Source organism: Procambarus clarkii, chromosome 45, assembly GCF_040958095.1.
Source record: "Procambarus clarkii isolate CNS0578487 chromosome 45, FALCON_Pclarkii_2.0, whole genome shotgun sequence".
NCBI lineage: Eukaryota > Metazoa > Arthropoda > Malacostraca > Decapoda > Cambaridae > Procambarus > Procambarus clarkii.
In genome coordinates this window covers 20,087,256-20,100,502 of record NC_091194.1, presented here as the reverse complement: position 1 = coordinate 20,100,502, position 13,247 = coordinate 20,087,256, and the positions used below count along the sequence as shown (strand labels likewise).

The 13,247-nt window shown below is 57.1% G+C and overlaps 1 protein-coding gene across 1 annotated transcript; it reads left to right on the top strand.

The window, feature by feature from the left end:
- The first annotated feature begins 674 nt into the window (after positions 1-674).
- On the top strand, positions 675-2,726 carry LOC138350308 (autotransporter adhesin BpaC-like). Its single transcript, XM_069300925.1, has one exon. The coding sequence runs from the start codon at positions 675-677 to the stop codon at positions 2,724-2,726; it is 2,052 nt and encodes a 683-aa protein (XP_069157026.1).
- The last annotated feature ends 10,521 nt before the right edge of the window (positions 2,727-13,247 follow it).

Sequence of the window (13,247 nt, the reverse complement as noted above, 5' to 3'; positions counted from 1 at the left end):
AGAACTTCGGTTTCAACTCTTTTTTTTTTTTTATAACCCTGTCGTAGCTCAGTCGATTAAGGCAGTGTCTGGAATGCTTCTGGACGCAGGTTCGAATCCTCGTCACGGCCCTTGTGGATTTGTTCAACGGTAACCCAACCTGATCCTGGCAACCAGTGTGTCGCTAGGTCGACGTTGTGTGCTGCCCACACACACATGTTCCAGATCTGAACACATTATAGAATTGTCGCTAGTTCTTCCAGGTCTGGGACGGTGTGTGACATCTCTGTCCTGAGCTGCACTGGATGGGGAGCCGATCGGCCGAGCGGACAGCACGCTGGACTTGTGATCCTGTGGTCCTGGGTTCGATCCCAGGCGCCGGCGAGAAACAATGGGCAGAGTTTCTTTCAACCTAGATCCCTGTTACCTAGCAGTAAAATGGTACCTGGGTGTTAGTCAGCTGTCACGGGCTGCTTCCTGAGGGTGGAGGCCTGGTCGAGGACCGTGCCGCGGGGACACTAAAAAGCCACGAAATCATCTCAAGATAACCTCAAGATAACATAGCCCTGCAGGTCTGCAACATTACAGTCTTGGCAACAGAGATGGGGATGCCTGGGTCTAGTTCACTTGGTTCCTTTGTTGCATGCTAATTGGGCTGCTTAGTGTGTCCTCATGATGAGTATAAACATATCATCATGCGTGTAGGAGACCGCATGGAGCTGTCAGTGACAGATAGTGTCAGACCAGCACAAGGCACTATCACCGCAGCACAAGGCACTATCACCGCAGCACAAGGCGCCATCACCGCAGCACAAGGCACTATCACCGCAGCACAAGGCACTATCACCGCAGCACAAGGCACTATCACCGCAGCACAAGGCACTATCACCGCAGCACAAGGCACTATCACCGCAGCACAAGGCACTATCACCGCAGCACAAGGCACCATCACCGCAGCACAAGGCACTATCACCGCAGCACAAGGCGCCATCACCGCAGCACAAGGCACTATCACCGCAGCACAAGGCACTATCACCGCAGCACAAGGCGCCATCACCGCAGCACAAGGCACTATCACCGCAGCACAAGGCGCCATCACCGCAGCACAAGGCACTATCACCGCAGCACAAGGCACTATCACCGCAGCACAAGGCACTATCACCGCAGCACAAGGCACTATCACCGCAGCACAAGGCGCCATCACCGCAGCACAAGGCACTATCACCGCAGCACAAGGCACTATCACCGCAGCACAAGGCGCCATCACCGCAGCACAAGGCACTATCACCGCAGCACAAGGCACTATCACCGCAGCACAAGGCGTCATCACCGCAGCACAAGGCACTATCACCGCAGCACAAGGCACTATCACCGCAGCACAAGGCGCCATCACCGCAGCACTAGGCACCATCACCGCAGCACAAGGCGCCATCACCGCAGCACAAGGCGCCATCACCGCAGCACAAGGCACTATCACCGCAGCACAAGGCACTATCACCGCAGCACAAGGCACTATCACCGCAGCACAAGGCACTATCACCGCAGCACAAGGCACTATCACCGCAGCACAAGGCGCCATCACCGCAGCACAAGGCGCCATCACCGCAGCACAAGGCGCCATCACCGCAGCACAAGGCGCCATCACCGCAGCACAAGGCACTATCACCGCAGCACAAGGCACTATCACTGCAGCACAAGGCGCCATCACCGCAGCACAAGGCACTATCACCGCAGCACAAGGCACTATCACCGCAGCACAAGGCACTATCACCGCAGCACAAGGCACTATCACCGCAGCACAAGGCGCCATCACCGCAGCACAAGGCGCCATCACCGCAGCACAAGGCGCCATCACCGCAGCACAAGGCGCCATCACCGCAGCACAAGGCACTATCACCGCAGCACAAGGCACTATCACTGCAGCACAAGGCGCCATCACCGCAGCACAAGGCGCCATCACCGCAGCACAAGGCACTATCACCGCAGCACAAGGCACTATCACCGCAGCACTAGGCACTATCACCGCAGCACAAGGCACTATCACCGCAGCACAAGGCGCCATCACCGCAGCACAAGGCACTATCACCGCAGCACAAGGCACTATCACCGCAGCACTAGGCACCATCACCGCAGCACAAGGCACTATCACCGCAGCACAAGGCACTATCACCGCAGCACAAGGCACTATCACCGCAGCACAAGGCACTATCACCGCAGCACAAGGCGCCATCACCGCAGCACAAGGCACTATCACCGCAGCACAAGGCACTATCACCGCAGCACAAGGCACTATCACCGCAGCACAAGGCACTATCACCGCAGCACAAGGCACTATCACCGCAGCACAAGGCACTATCACCGCAGCACAAGGCACTATCACCGCAGCACAAGGCACTATCACCGCAGCACAAGGCACTATCACCGCAGCACAAGGCACTATCACCGCAGCACAAGGCACTATCACCGCAGCACAAGGCGCCATCACCGCAGCACAAGGCGCCATCACCGCAGCACAAGGCACTATCACCGCAGCACAAGGCACTATCACCGCAGCACAAGGCACTATCACCGCAGCACAAGGCACTATCACCGCAGCACAAGGCACTATCACCGCAGCACAAGGCACTATCACCGCAGCACAAGGCACTATCACCGCAGCACAAGGCACTATCACCGCAGCACAAGGCACTATCACCGCAGCACAAGGCACTATCACCGCAGCGGATCACCATTTCATCTCCAGTTAAAGTCTCCACAACTAACCAATAATGTTATTGTTATATATTCTTACTTTACGCTAGTTTTGTTGACTAAAACTTCTTGAGGTTAATGTTTGTTTCAACACGCGCGCACGCGGGTATGATAAGGTATGACAACGAACACACGCACTCACGCACACACACGCACGCACGCACACGCACACACACACACGCACACACGCACACACGCACACACACACACGCACGCACGCACGCACACACACAAGCACACACGTGTGTCTCGTAGGGGGCCTCGTAGGGGCCGAGGCTTTAGGGGCCTCGTAGCCTGGTGGATAGCGCGCAGGACTCGTAATTCTGTGGCGCGGGTTCGATTCCCGCACGAGGCAGAAACAAATGGGTAAAGTTTCTTTCACTCTAAGTGCCCCTGTTACCTAGCAGTAAATAGGTACCTGGGAGTTAGTCAGCTGTCACGGGCTGCTTCCTGGGGTGTGTGTGGTGTGGAAAAAAAAAAAAAAGTAGTAAACAGTTGATTGACAGTTGAGAGGCGGGCCGAAAGAGCAAAGCTCAACCCCCGCAAAAACACAACTAGTAAACACACACACACACACACACACACACGTCCCAGTCCCAAAGGAAAAATGAAATGCAGACGAAAAACCCCCATGGTGTTATGAGAGATGTAAGCTTGCAAATTAAGTACAAGGACGTGGAGAAACTATAGAAATAACAGGACACTTGAGAGCAGAGAGAGACACCAGAGCGCCAGGAGTGAATACGTCAGGGTGAGAAGAGAGGTAGAGAGAGGCAATATGAAAATGACATAGTGAGCAAGGCAAAGACTCAACCCCAAACTGCTGCATAGCCACATCAGCAGGAAGCAGAGCAACCTCACCAAGCACCAGCAGACTCCGGACAGCACTTCACCAAGCACCAGCAGGCTCTGTACAGCGCCTCACCAAGCACCAGCAGGCTCTGTACAGTGCCTCACCAAGCACCAGCAGGCTCTGTACAGCGCCTCACCAAGCACCAGCAGGCTCTGTACAGCGCCTCACCAAGCACCAGCAGGCTCTGTACAGTGCCTCACCAAGCACCAGCAGGCTCTGTACAGCGCCTCACCAAGCACCAGCAGGCTCTGTACAGCGCCTCACCAAGCACCAGCAGGCTCTGTACAGCGCCTCACCAAGCACCAGCAGGCTCTGTACAGCGCCTCACCAAGCACCAGCAGACTCCGGACAGCACTTCACCAAGCACCAGCAGGCTCTGTACAGCGCCTCACCAAGCACCAGCAGGCTCTGTACAGCGCCTCACCAAGCACCAGCAGGCTCTGTACAGCGCCTCACCAAGCACCAGCAGGCTCTGTACAGTGCCTCACCAAGCACCAGCAGGCTCTGTACAGCGCCTCACCAAGCACCAGCAGGCTCTGTACAGTGCCTCACCAAGCACCAGCAGGCTCTGTACAGCGCCTCACCAAGCACCAGCAGGCTCTGTACAGCGCCTCACCAAGCACCAGCAGGCTCTGTACAGTGCCTCACCAAGCACCAGCAGGCTCTGTACAGCGCCTCACCAAGCACCAGCAGGCTCTGTACAGTGCCTCACCAAGCACCAGCAGGCTCTGCACAGCGCCTCACCAAACACCAGCAGGCTCTGTACAGCGCCTCACCAAACACCAGCAGGCTCTGTACAGCGCCTCACCAAGCACCAGCAGACTCTGCACAGCGCCTCGCCAAGCACCAGCAGGCTCTGTACAGTGCCTCACCAAGCACCAGCAGGCTCTGTACAGTGCCTCACCAAGCACCAGCAGACTCTGCACAGCGCCTCGCCAAGCACCAGCAGGCTCTGTACAGTGCCTCACCAAGCACCAGCAGGCTCTGTACAGTGCCTCACCAAGCACCAGCAGGCTCTGCACAGCGCCTCACCAAGCACCAGCAGGCTCTGTACAGTGCCTCACCAAGTACCAGCAGGCTCTGTACAGTGCCTCACCAAGCACCAGCAGGCTCTGCACAGCGCCTCACCAAGCACCAGCAGGCTCTGTACAGTGCCTCACCAAGCACCAGCAGGCTCTGTACAGCGCCTCACCAAGCACCAGCAGGCTCTGTACAGTGCCTCACCAAGCACCAGCAGGCTCTGTACAGCGCCTCACCAAGCACCAGCAGGCTCTGTACAGTGCCTCACCAAGCACCAGCAGGCTCTGTACAGCGCCTCACCAAGCACCAGCAGGCTCTGTACAGTGCCTCACCAAGCACCAGCAGACTCTGCACAGCGCCTCGCCAAGCACCAGCAGGCTCTGTACAGCGCCTCACCAAGCACCAGCAGGCTCTGTACAGCGCCTCGCCAAAGACTTCATTACAATAACACACTAACCAGGGGGGCCAGATTCACGAAGCAGTTTCACAAGTACTTACGAACGTGTACATCTTTCCTCAATCTTTGACGGCTTTGGTTACATTTATTAAACAGTTTACAAGCATGAAAACTTCCCATTCAACTGTTGTTATTGTTATAAACAGCCTCCTGGTGCTTCGGAGCTCATTAACTGTTTAATAATTGGAAACAAAGCCGCCAAAGATTGAGAAAAGATGTACAGGCTCGTAAGTGCTTGCGTAACTGCTTCGTGTAGGGCTCACCATAGCCCGTGCTATAGACACTTCGTTCTGAGTAACTAAATCTAAAACAACAACAAAAACTTCATTACAACAAGGAAGGTGACTGTACAGGTCGACAAGTCGGTCCGACATTAACAAGTATGAACCATGTCACCTAAACAGTCGGGTGTTTACACCAGCGTCCCGGGGTATATAACAAAGTAGTCATTATAGGCAGTAATACGCAGATAACCAGTTTGTTTACCATCCGCTGGATGACCGGCTGATAGCTCTAAGACAACGCTATCTTTGTTTGGACATTCTAAAGATAACTGTTATCTTGATGCAGTCTTAAGTAAGGGTCCGAGATGCCAGTGGCCGGTGCAAATGTTATTTAATTTGGCATTAAATAGTTGTGTTGTGGGAACATGTGTGTATGAGGCAGGTATTGGGCAGATGTTGTTATCTCTGTGGGAATATCCTGGACGGATGGGACCTGGATCACCCCTGGACCACCCCTGGATGGCCTCACGGTGAATGATATTACTGGTGAGAGGGAGAACCCGCCCCACACACACACAAGAGTTAGGGGGGACATGATCACCACATTCAAGATTCTCAAGGGAATTGATTAGAGTAGAAAAAGACAGGCTATTTAACACAAGGGGACACAGGTGGAAACTGAGCGCCCAAATGAGCCACAGAGATATTAGAACTTTTTTAGTGTCAGAGTGGTTGACAAATGGAATGCATTAGGAAGCGATGTGGTGGAGGCTGACTCCATACACAGTTTCAAGTGTAGATATGATAGAGCCCAGTAGGCTCAGGAACCTGTACACCAGTTGATTGACAGTTGAGAGGCGGGACCAAAGAGCCAGAGCTCAACCCCCGCAAGCACAATTAGGTGAGTACAACTAGGTGAATACACACACACGCGCGCGCGCACTTGCGATTCGTAGTCGTAGGGTCCGGGGATCAATTCCCGGCAGAGGCGGAAACAAATGAGCAGAGTTTCTTTATTCCCGATACAACCAGGTAGGTACCTGTTCACCTAACGGTAAATAGGTACCTGGGAATTAGCTGCTACGGGCTGCTTTCCTGGGGTGTAAGTGTGGGAAAAAAGTCAGTTGGTTGAGAGGCGGAGCCCTAAGAGCCCCAGCTCAACCCCCGCAAGCACAACTAGGTGAGTGGCAGACATGAAGCAGTCAGTGACATCATAAGAGAAGTTTGGTCACAGCTGGGTGTCCAGCACAAAGAGAACCTCAGTGGTGCAGACCTGACAACAGCCACACACGTCCAGATGGAGTCACCCTGCAACCGTGGAGGGAAGGTAAACAGGTCGTATGGGACTACACGTGTGTGTGTACATTGGCTGATACCTATCTACCTTACAGCACAGCTGAGGGAGGCGGGGCGGCCACCTTCAGGGAGACCCAGAAAACTAACAAGTACAGATACCTAGAACGTTGTTACAGGTTCGTTCAAGGAGCCAATAGGCTCCTAGACAACACAGCTCAATTCCAATGCAATTCACACAAAATAATTAAATCAAAATTAAAATAAATCAAAATCTATGAAAATTCAATTTATTAATGCAATCAGAAACATTGAAATGGAATTGTAACATATTTAGTATAGCGTGTGTGTGTTGCTCTTACATGCAACAGATGGCGCTGTTTTTCAAGAAAAGTATAGTTTTACCTGTCACAGGTGTGGCATCTATACTTATACTTACGAAATGAACGGTATGGTAAACAACACAGCTCAATTCCAACACAATGTCGCACATAATAATTCAATAAAAAATCAAATAAATCGAAATCTATGAAAATTCAATTTATCAGAAACATTGAAATAGGAATTAGTGACATATTTAGTATAGCGTGAATGTTGCTATTATGCGCAACAGATGGCGTTGTTTTTCAAAAACGCATGTTTTTACCTGTCACAGGTGAGGCATGTATATAGTAGATATATAAAAAGACACGCCTATTCGAATGGAACGTTGTGTCAAAATTACAAAGCAATCGGTGAAGAACTTTCGGAGATTAGCGGTTATGTACAAGCGAACATTTCCATTTTTATTTATATAGATATAATAGCATTTTATACAGCATTTGTCAACTGGCAACCTTGACCTGTGTAGCGGGAGAGCATTACCACCATCCTCAGGATGTTACTAAATTACTTTCATTACGCAAATTTGTATTTAATGTGTTGAATAATGATATAAAACGTTTGAGAGGGGGGGGGAGGGGCCCGGAGCGGCGGGGGGCCCTGAGCGGCGGGGAGCCCTGAGCGATAGGGCCCCCGTCACTTAAGACCCCCCACCACTCACGGCTCCCAACACTCAGGGACCCCCACCACTCAGGGACCCCCACCACTCAGGGACCCCCACCACTCAGGGACCCCACCACTCAGGGACCCCCACCACTCAGGGACCCCCACCACTCACGGCTCCCACCACTCAGGGACCTCCACCACTCAGGGACCCCCACCACTCAGGGACCCCCACCACTCAGGGACCCCCACCACTCAGGGACCCCCACCACTCAGGGACCCCCACCACTCACGGCTCCCACCACTCAGGGACCCCCACCACTCACGGCTCCCACCACTCGGGGACCCCCACCACTCAGGGACCCCCACCACTCAGGGACCCCCATTACTCAGGGACCCCCACCACTCACGGCTCCCACCACTCAGGGACCCCCACCACTCACGGCTCCCACCACTCAGGGACCCCCACCACTCAGGGACCCCCACCACTCAGGGACCCCCACCACTCAGGGACCCCCACCACTCAGGGACCCCACCACTCACGGCTCCCACCACTCGGGGACCCCCACCACTCAGGGACCCCCACCACTCAGGGACCCCCACCACTCAGGGACCCCCACCACTCAGGGACCCCCACCACTCAGGGACCCCACCACTCACGGGTCCCACCACTCAGGGACCTCCACCACTCAGGGACCCCCACCACTCAGGGACCCCACCACTCACGGCTCCCACCACTCAGGGATCCCCACCACTCAGGGACCCCCACCACTCAGGGACCCCCACCACTCAGGGACCCCCACCACTCAGGGACCCCCACCACTCAGGGACCCCCACCACTCAGGGACCCCCACCACTCACGGCTCCCACCACTCAGGGACCCCCACCACTCAGGGACCCCCACCACACAGGGACCCCACCACTCACGGCTCCCACCACTCAGGGATCCCCACCACTCAGGGACTCCCACCACTCAGGGACCCCACCACTCACGGCTCCCACCACTCAGGGACCCCCACCACTCAGGGACCCCCACCACTCAGGGCTCCCACCACTCAGGGACCCCCACCACTCAGGGCTCCCACCACTCAGGGACCCCCACCACTCAGGGCTCCCACCACTCAGGGACCCCCACCACTCAGGGCTCCCACCACTCAGGCACCTCCACCACTCAGGGCTCCCACCACTCAGGGACCCCCACCACTCAGGGCTCCCACCACTCAGGGACCCCCACCACTCAGGGCTCCCACCACTCAGGGACCCCCACCACTCAGGGACCCCCACCACTCAGGGACCCCCACCACTCACGGCTCCCACCACTCAGGGACCCCCACCACTCAGGGCTCCCCAGCACTCACGGCTCCCACCACTCAGGGACCCCCACCACTCAGGGACCCCACCACTCAGGGACCCCACCACTCAGGGACCCCCACCACTCAGGGACCCCCACCACTCAGGGACCCCCACCACTCAGGGACCCCCACCACTCAGGGATCCCCACCACTCAGGGATCCCCACCACTCAGGGACCCCCACCACTCAGGGACCCCCACCACTCAGGGACCCCCACCACTCAGGGACCCCCACCACTCAGGGACCCCCACCACTCAGGGACCCCCACCACTCAGGGACCCCCACCACTCAGGGTCCCCCACCACTCAGGCCCCCACCACTCAGGGACCCCCACCACTCAGGGACCCCCACCACTCAGGGACCCCCACCACTCACGGCTCCCACCACTCACGGCTCCCACCACTCAGGGACCCCCACCACTCACGGCTCCCACCACTCAGGGACCCCCACCACTCAGGGACCCCCACCACTCAGGGACCCCCACCACTCACGGCTCCCACCACTCAGGGACCCCCACCACTCAGGGACCCCCACCACTCACGGCTCCCACCATTCAGGTACCCCCACCACTCAGGGACCCCCACCACTCAGGGACCCCCACCACTCACGGCTCCCACCACTCAGGGACCCCCACCACTCAGGGACCCCCACCACTCACGGCTCCCACCACTCAGGGACCCCCACCACTCAGGGACCCCCACCACTCAGGGACCCCCACCACTCAGGGACCCCCACCACTCAGGGACCCCCACCACTCAGGGACCCCCACCACTCAGGGACCCCCACCACTCAGGGACCCCCACCACTCAGGGATCCCCACCACTCAGGGACCCCCACCACTCAGGGACCCCCACCACTCAGGGATCCCCACCACTCAGGGACCCCCACCACTCAGGGACCCCCACCACTCAGGCCCCCACCACTCAGGCCCCCACCACTCAGGGTCCCCCACCACTCAAGGATCCCCACCACTCAGGGATCCCCACCACTCAGGGACCCCCACCACTCAGGGACCCCCACCACTCAGGCCCCCACCACTCAGGGTTCCCCACCACTCAGGGTTCCCTCCACTCAGGGACCCCCACCACTCAGGGACCCCCACCACTCAGGGCTCCCCACCACTCTGGGATCCCACCACTCTGGGATCCCCACCACTCAGGGCTTCCCACCACTCAGGGACCCCCACCACTCAGGGTCCCCCACCACTCAGGGCTCCCGCCACTCAGGCCCCCCACCACTCAGGGACCCCCACCACTCAGGCCCCAACCACTCAGGGGCCCCCACCACTCAGGGACCCCCACCACTCAGGGACCCCCACCACTCAGGGCTCCCACCACTCAGGGCTCCCACCACTCAGGGACCCCCACCACTCAGGGCTCCCACCACTCAGGGCTCCCCACCACTCAGGGCTCCCCACCACTCAGGGCTCCCCACCACTCAGGGCTCCCCACCACTCAGGGCTCCCACCACTCAGGGCTCCCACCACTCAGGGCTCCCACCACTCAGGGCTCCCCACCACTCAGGGACCCCCACCACTCAGGGCTCCCGCCACTCAGGGACCGCCACCCTTAGGGCTCCCGCCACTCAGGCCCCCCACCACTCACGGCTCCCCTCCACTCAGGGCTCCCCACCACTCAGGGCCCCCACCACTCAGGGACCCCCACCACTCAGGGGCCCCCACCACTCAGGGACCCCCACCACTCACGGCCCCCACCACTCAGGGTTCCCACCACTAGGGCCCCCACCACTCAGGGACCCCCACCACTCAGGGACCCCCACCACTCAAGGCTCCCACCACTCAGGGCTCCCCACCACTCAGGGACCCCCACCACTCACGGCTCCCACCTCTCAGGGACCCCCACCACTCAGGGACCCCCACCACTCAGGGACCCCCACCACTCAGGGACCCCACCACTCAGGGCCCCCACCACTCAGGGCTCCCCACCACTCAGGGCTCCCCACCACTCAGGGCTCCCCACCACTCAGGGACCCCCACCACTCAGGGACCCCCACCACTCAGGGCTCCCCACCACTCAGGGCTCCCACCACTCAGGGACCCCCACCACTCAGGGCTCCCACCACTCAGGGACCCCCACCACTCAGGGCAGCCACCACTCAGGCGCCCCCACCACTCAGGGACCCCCACCACTCAGGGACCCCACCATTCAGGGACCCCACCACTCAGGGCTCCCCACCACTCAGGGCTCCCCACCACTCAGGGCTCCCCACCACTCAGGGCTCCCCACCACTCAGGGCTCCCCACCACTCAGGGCCCCCGCAACTCAGGGCAGCCACCACTCAGGCGCCCCCACCACTCAGGGACCCCCACCACTCAGGGACCCCCACTACTCAGGGACCCCCACTACTCAGGGACCCCTACCACTCAGGGCTCCCACCACTCAGGGACACCCACCACTCAGGGCTCCCACCACTCAGGGACCCCCACCACTCAGGGCTCCCACCACTCAGGGACCCCCACCACTCAGGGACCCCCACTACTCAGGGACCCCCACCACTCAGGGCTCCCACCACTCAGGGACCCCCACCACTCAGGGCTCCCACCACTCAGGGACCCCCACCACTCAGGGCTCCCACCACTCAGGGACCCCCACCACTCAGGGCTCCCACCACTCAGGGACCCCCACCATTCAGGGACCCCCACCACTCAGGGACCCTCACTACTCAGGGACCCCCACCACTCAGGGCTCCCACCACTCAGGGACCCCCACCACTCAGGGCTCCCACCACTCAGGGACCCCCACCACTCCATTCCAGGGACCTCCATTCCATCCAGACAGGGGATGGAATGTCCGACCTCAGGCGCATCCCGAGGGTACAAATGTTCGTCATCACTCCCGTATATTTCCCAGAAGATAGCTTGTGCATCCTCACACTGACGACGGAGCCAAATCTCTGCAAGAAACGCCGTAGGAGGGACTTGGGAAAACTCCATGGAGGCCCCATGGACACTCGCATATGTCACGGCACCGCTCCGATCTGAAATGGCCACAGATCCAGCGCCGTCCAGCAACGTCAAGGTATGACCCTCGTACCACCGGAGAAAGTCACGGTACGCCGCCTCTCCCACAAACTTGATGATCACCCGGCGAGCAGTCACCAGCTCAACCCAGTAGATCTCCAAGACCGGGACATGGAGCACGTCACACATGACCTGCTCCACTAGAGGATATCCTGCACGGCAGGTAAACTCCAAACCCACGGAGTTTACCCTCGCCACAGGGGAAAGATGGCCGCTCTTCACAAAAGCGCCACGTCAACACCAGCCAGGGACAGCAGGGAGGGTAGAGACACCCACACACCCTGCCGACGAAAAGGGCAAACACCCTAAACTACTGGAGGGGCCAGGCAACACGTCCTCACCCCACGGCAGCTCAGGTTGGACTCCTCAGCTGCTATAAGTGATGGATTTCCTACAGTTAATGCGCATAGAATGGTTGAAAGTACGATATTTTCAAGACAGACGATATTTTCAAATAAGATATTTTACCCGCGAATTTGAGTATTAACAATAAATTTCAAGATTCTTATGTCGAGTTCCGTATCCCTGGCATTATGGGCCAAGTTATTGATCTTTCAAGCCTTGCACTAGAATTAATGGTTGAATTAACAGGATCTGACGGAAGTACATTATTAGCAGAGACGAAAAATGCGTCATCAGTAATTTTTTTATTATTTATAAAAGTACAATATATACAATAAAAAATAGACAAAGCCTAACAAAATACATGATAAGGAACCAAAAGAACTCTTATAACAACAATCAGTATGCAAAAACAAATGCAAGAGCATGAATACACCACAATTTTTTTTTAACAAAAATACAACATTAACAAAAGGAAATCCAATCATGCATAACACAAGATCTACAGGGTTAACACAGAGAACACAAAGACACACACAGAGCATCTACACGTATAACAAGCCAGCGCCACAAAAAACAAGGTAAAATAACACAAGGGAAAAAACACATTAAGCATGATGGATAAAAGTACCCAAAAGGGCCACACACACACAAGGCATAAGCCCACACAAACAGGAGCACAGCACCGGAGCATGCAGGAACTGGCGGAACATATGAAAAGACACACACGCAGACACACCAGAACACAAGGACTGGCACACACAGGAGCCGGACGCAACAAAACACCCACACACACAAACAGGATGAAACACCGGAACGCACGGGAACTGGGAAACAAGATCCAGAACCACAGCCAAGCACACACAAAAACAAAAAACACCAGAACACGCAGGATCCGGCAAAGGAACACAAATCACACACAAAACCAAACAACAAGGACACACACACACAA

Bases quoted from the DNA above. Each gene is read 5' to 3' on its own strand.
- LOC138350308 (XM_069300925.1), top strand. From the start codon at position 675: ATGCGTGTAGGAGACCGCATGGAGCTGTCAGTGACAGATAGTGTCAGA.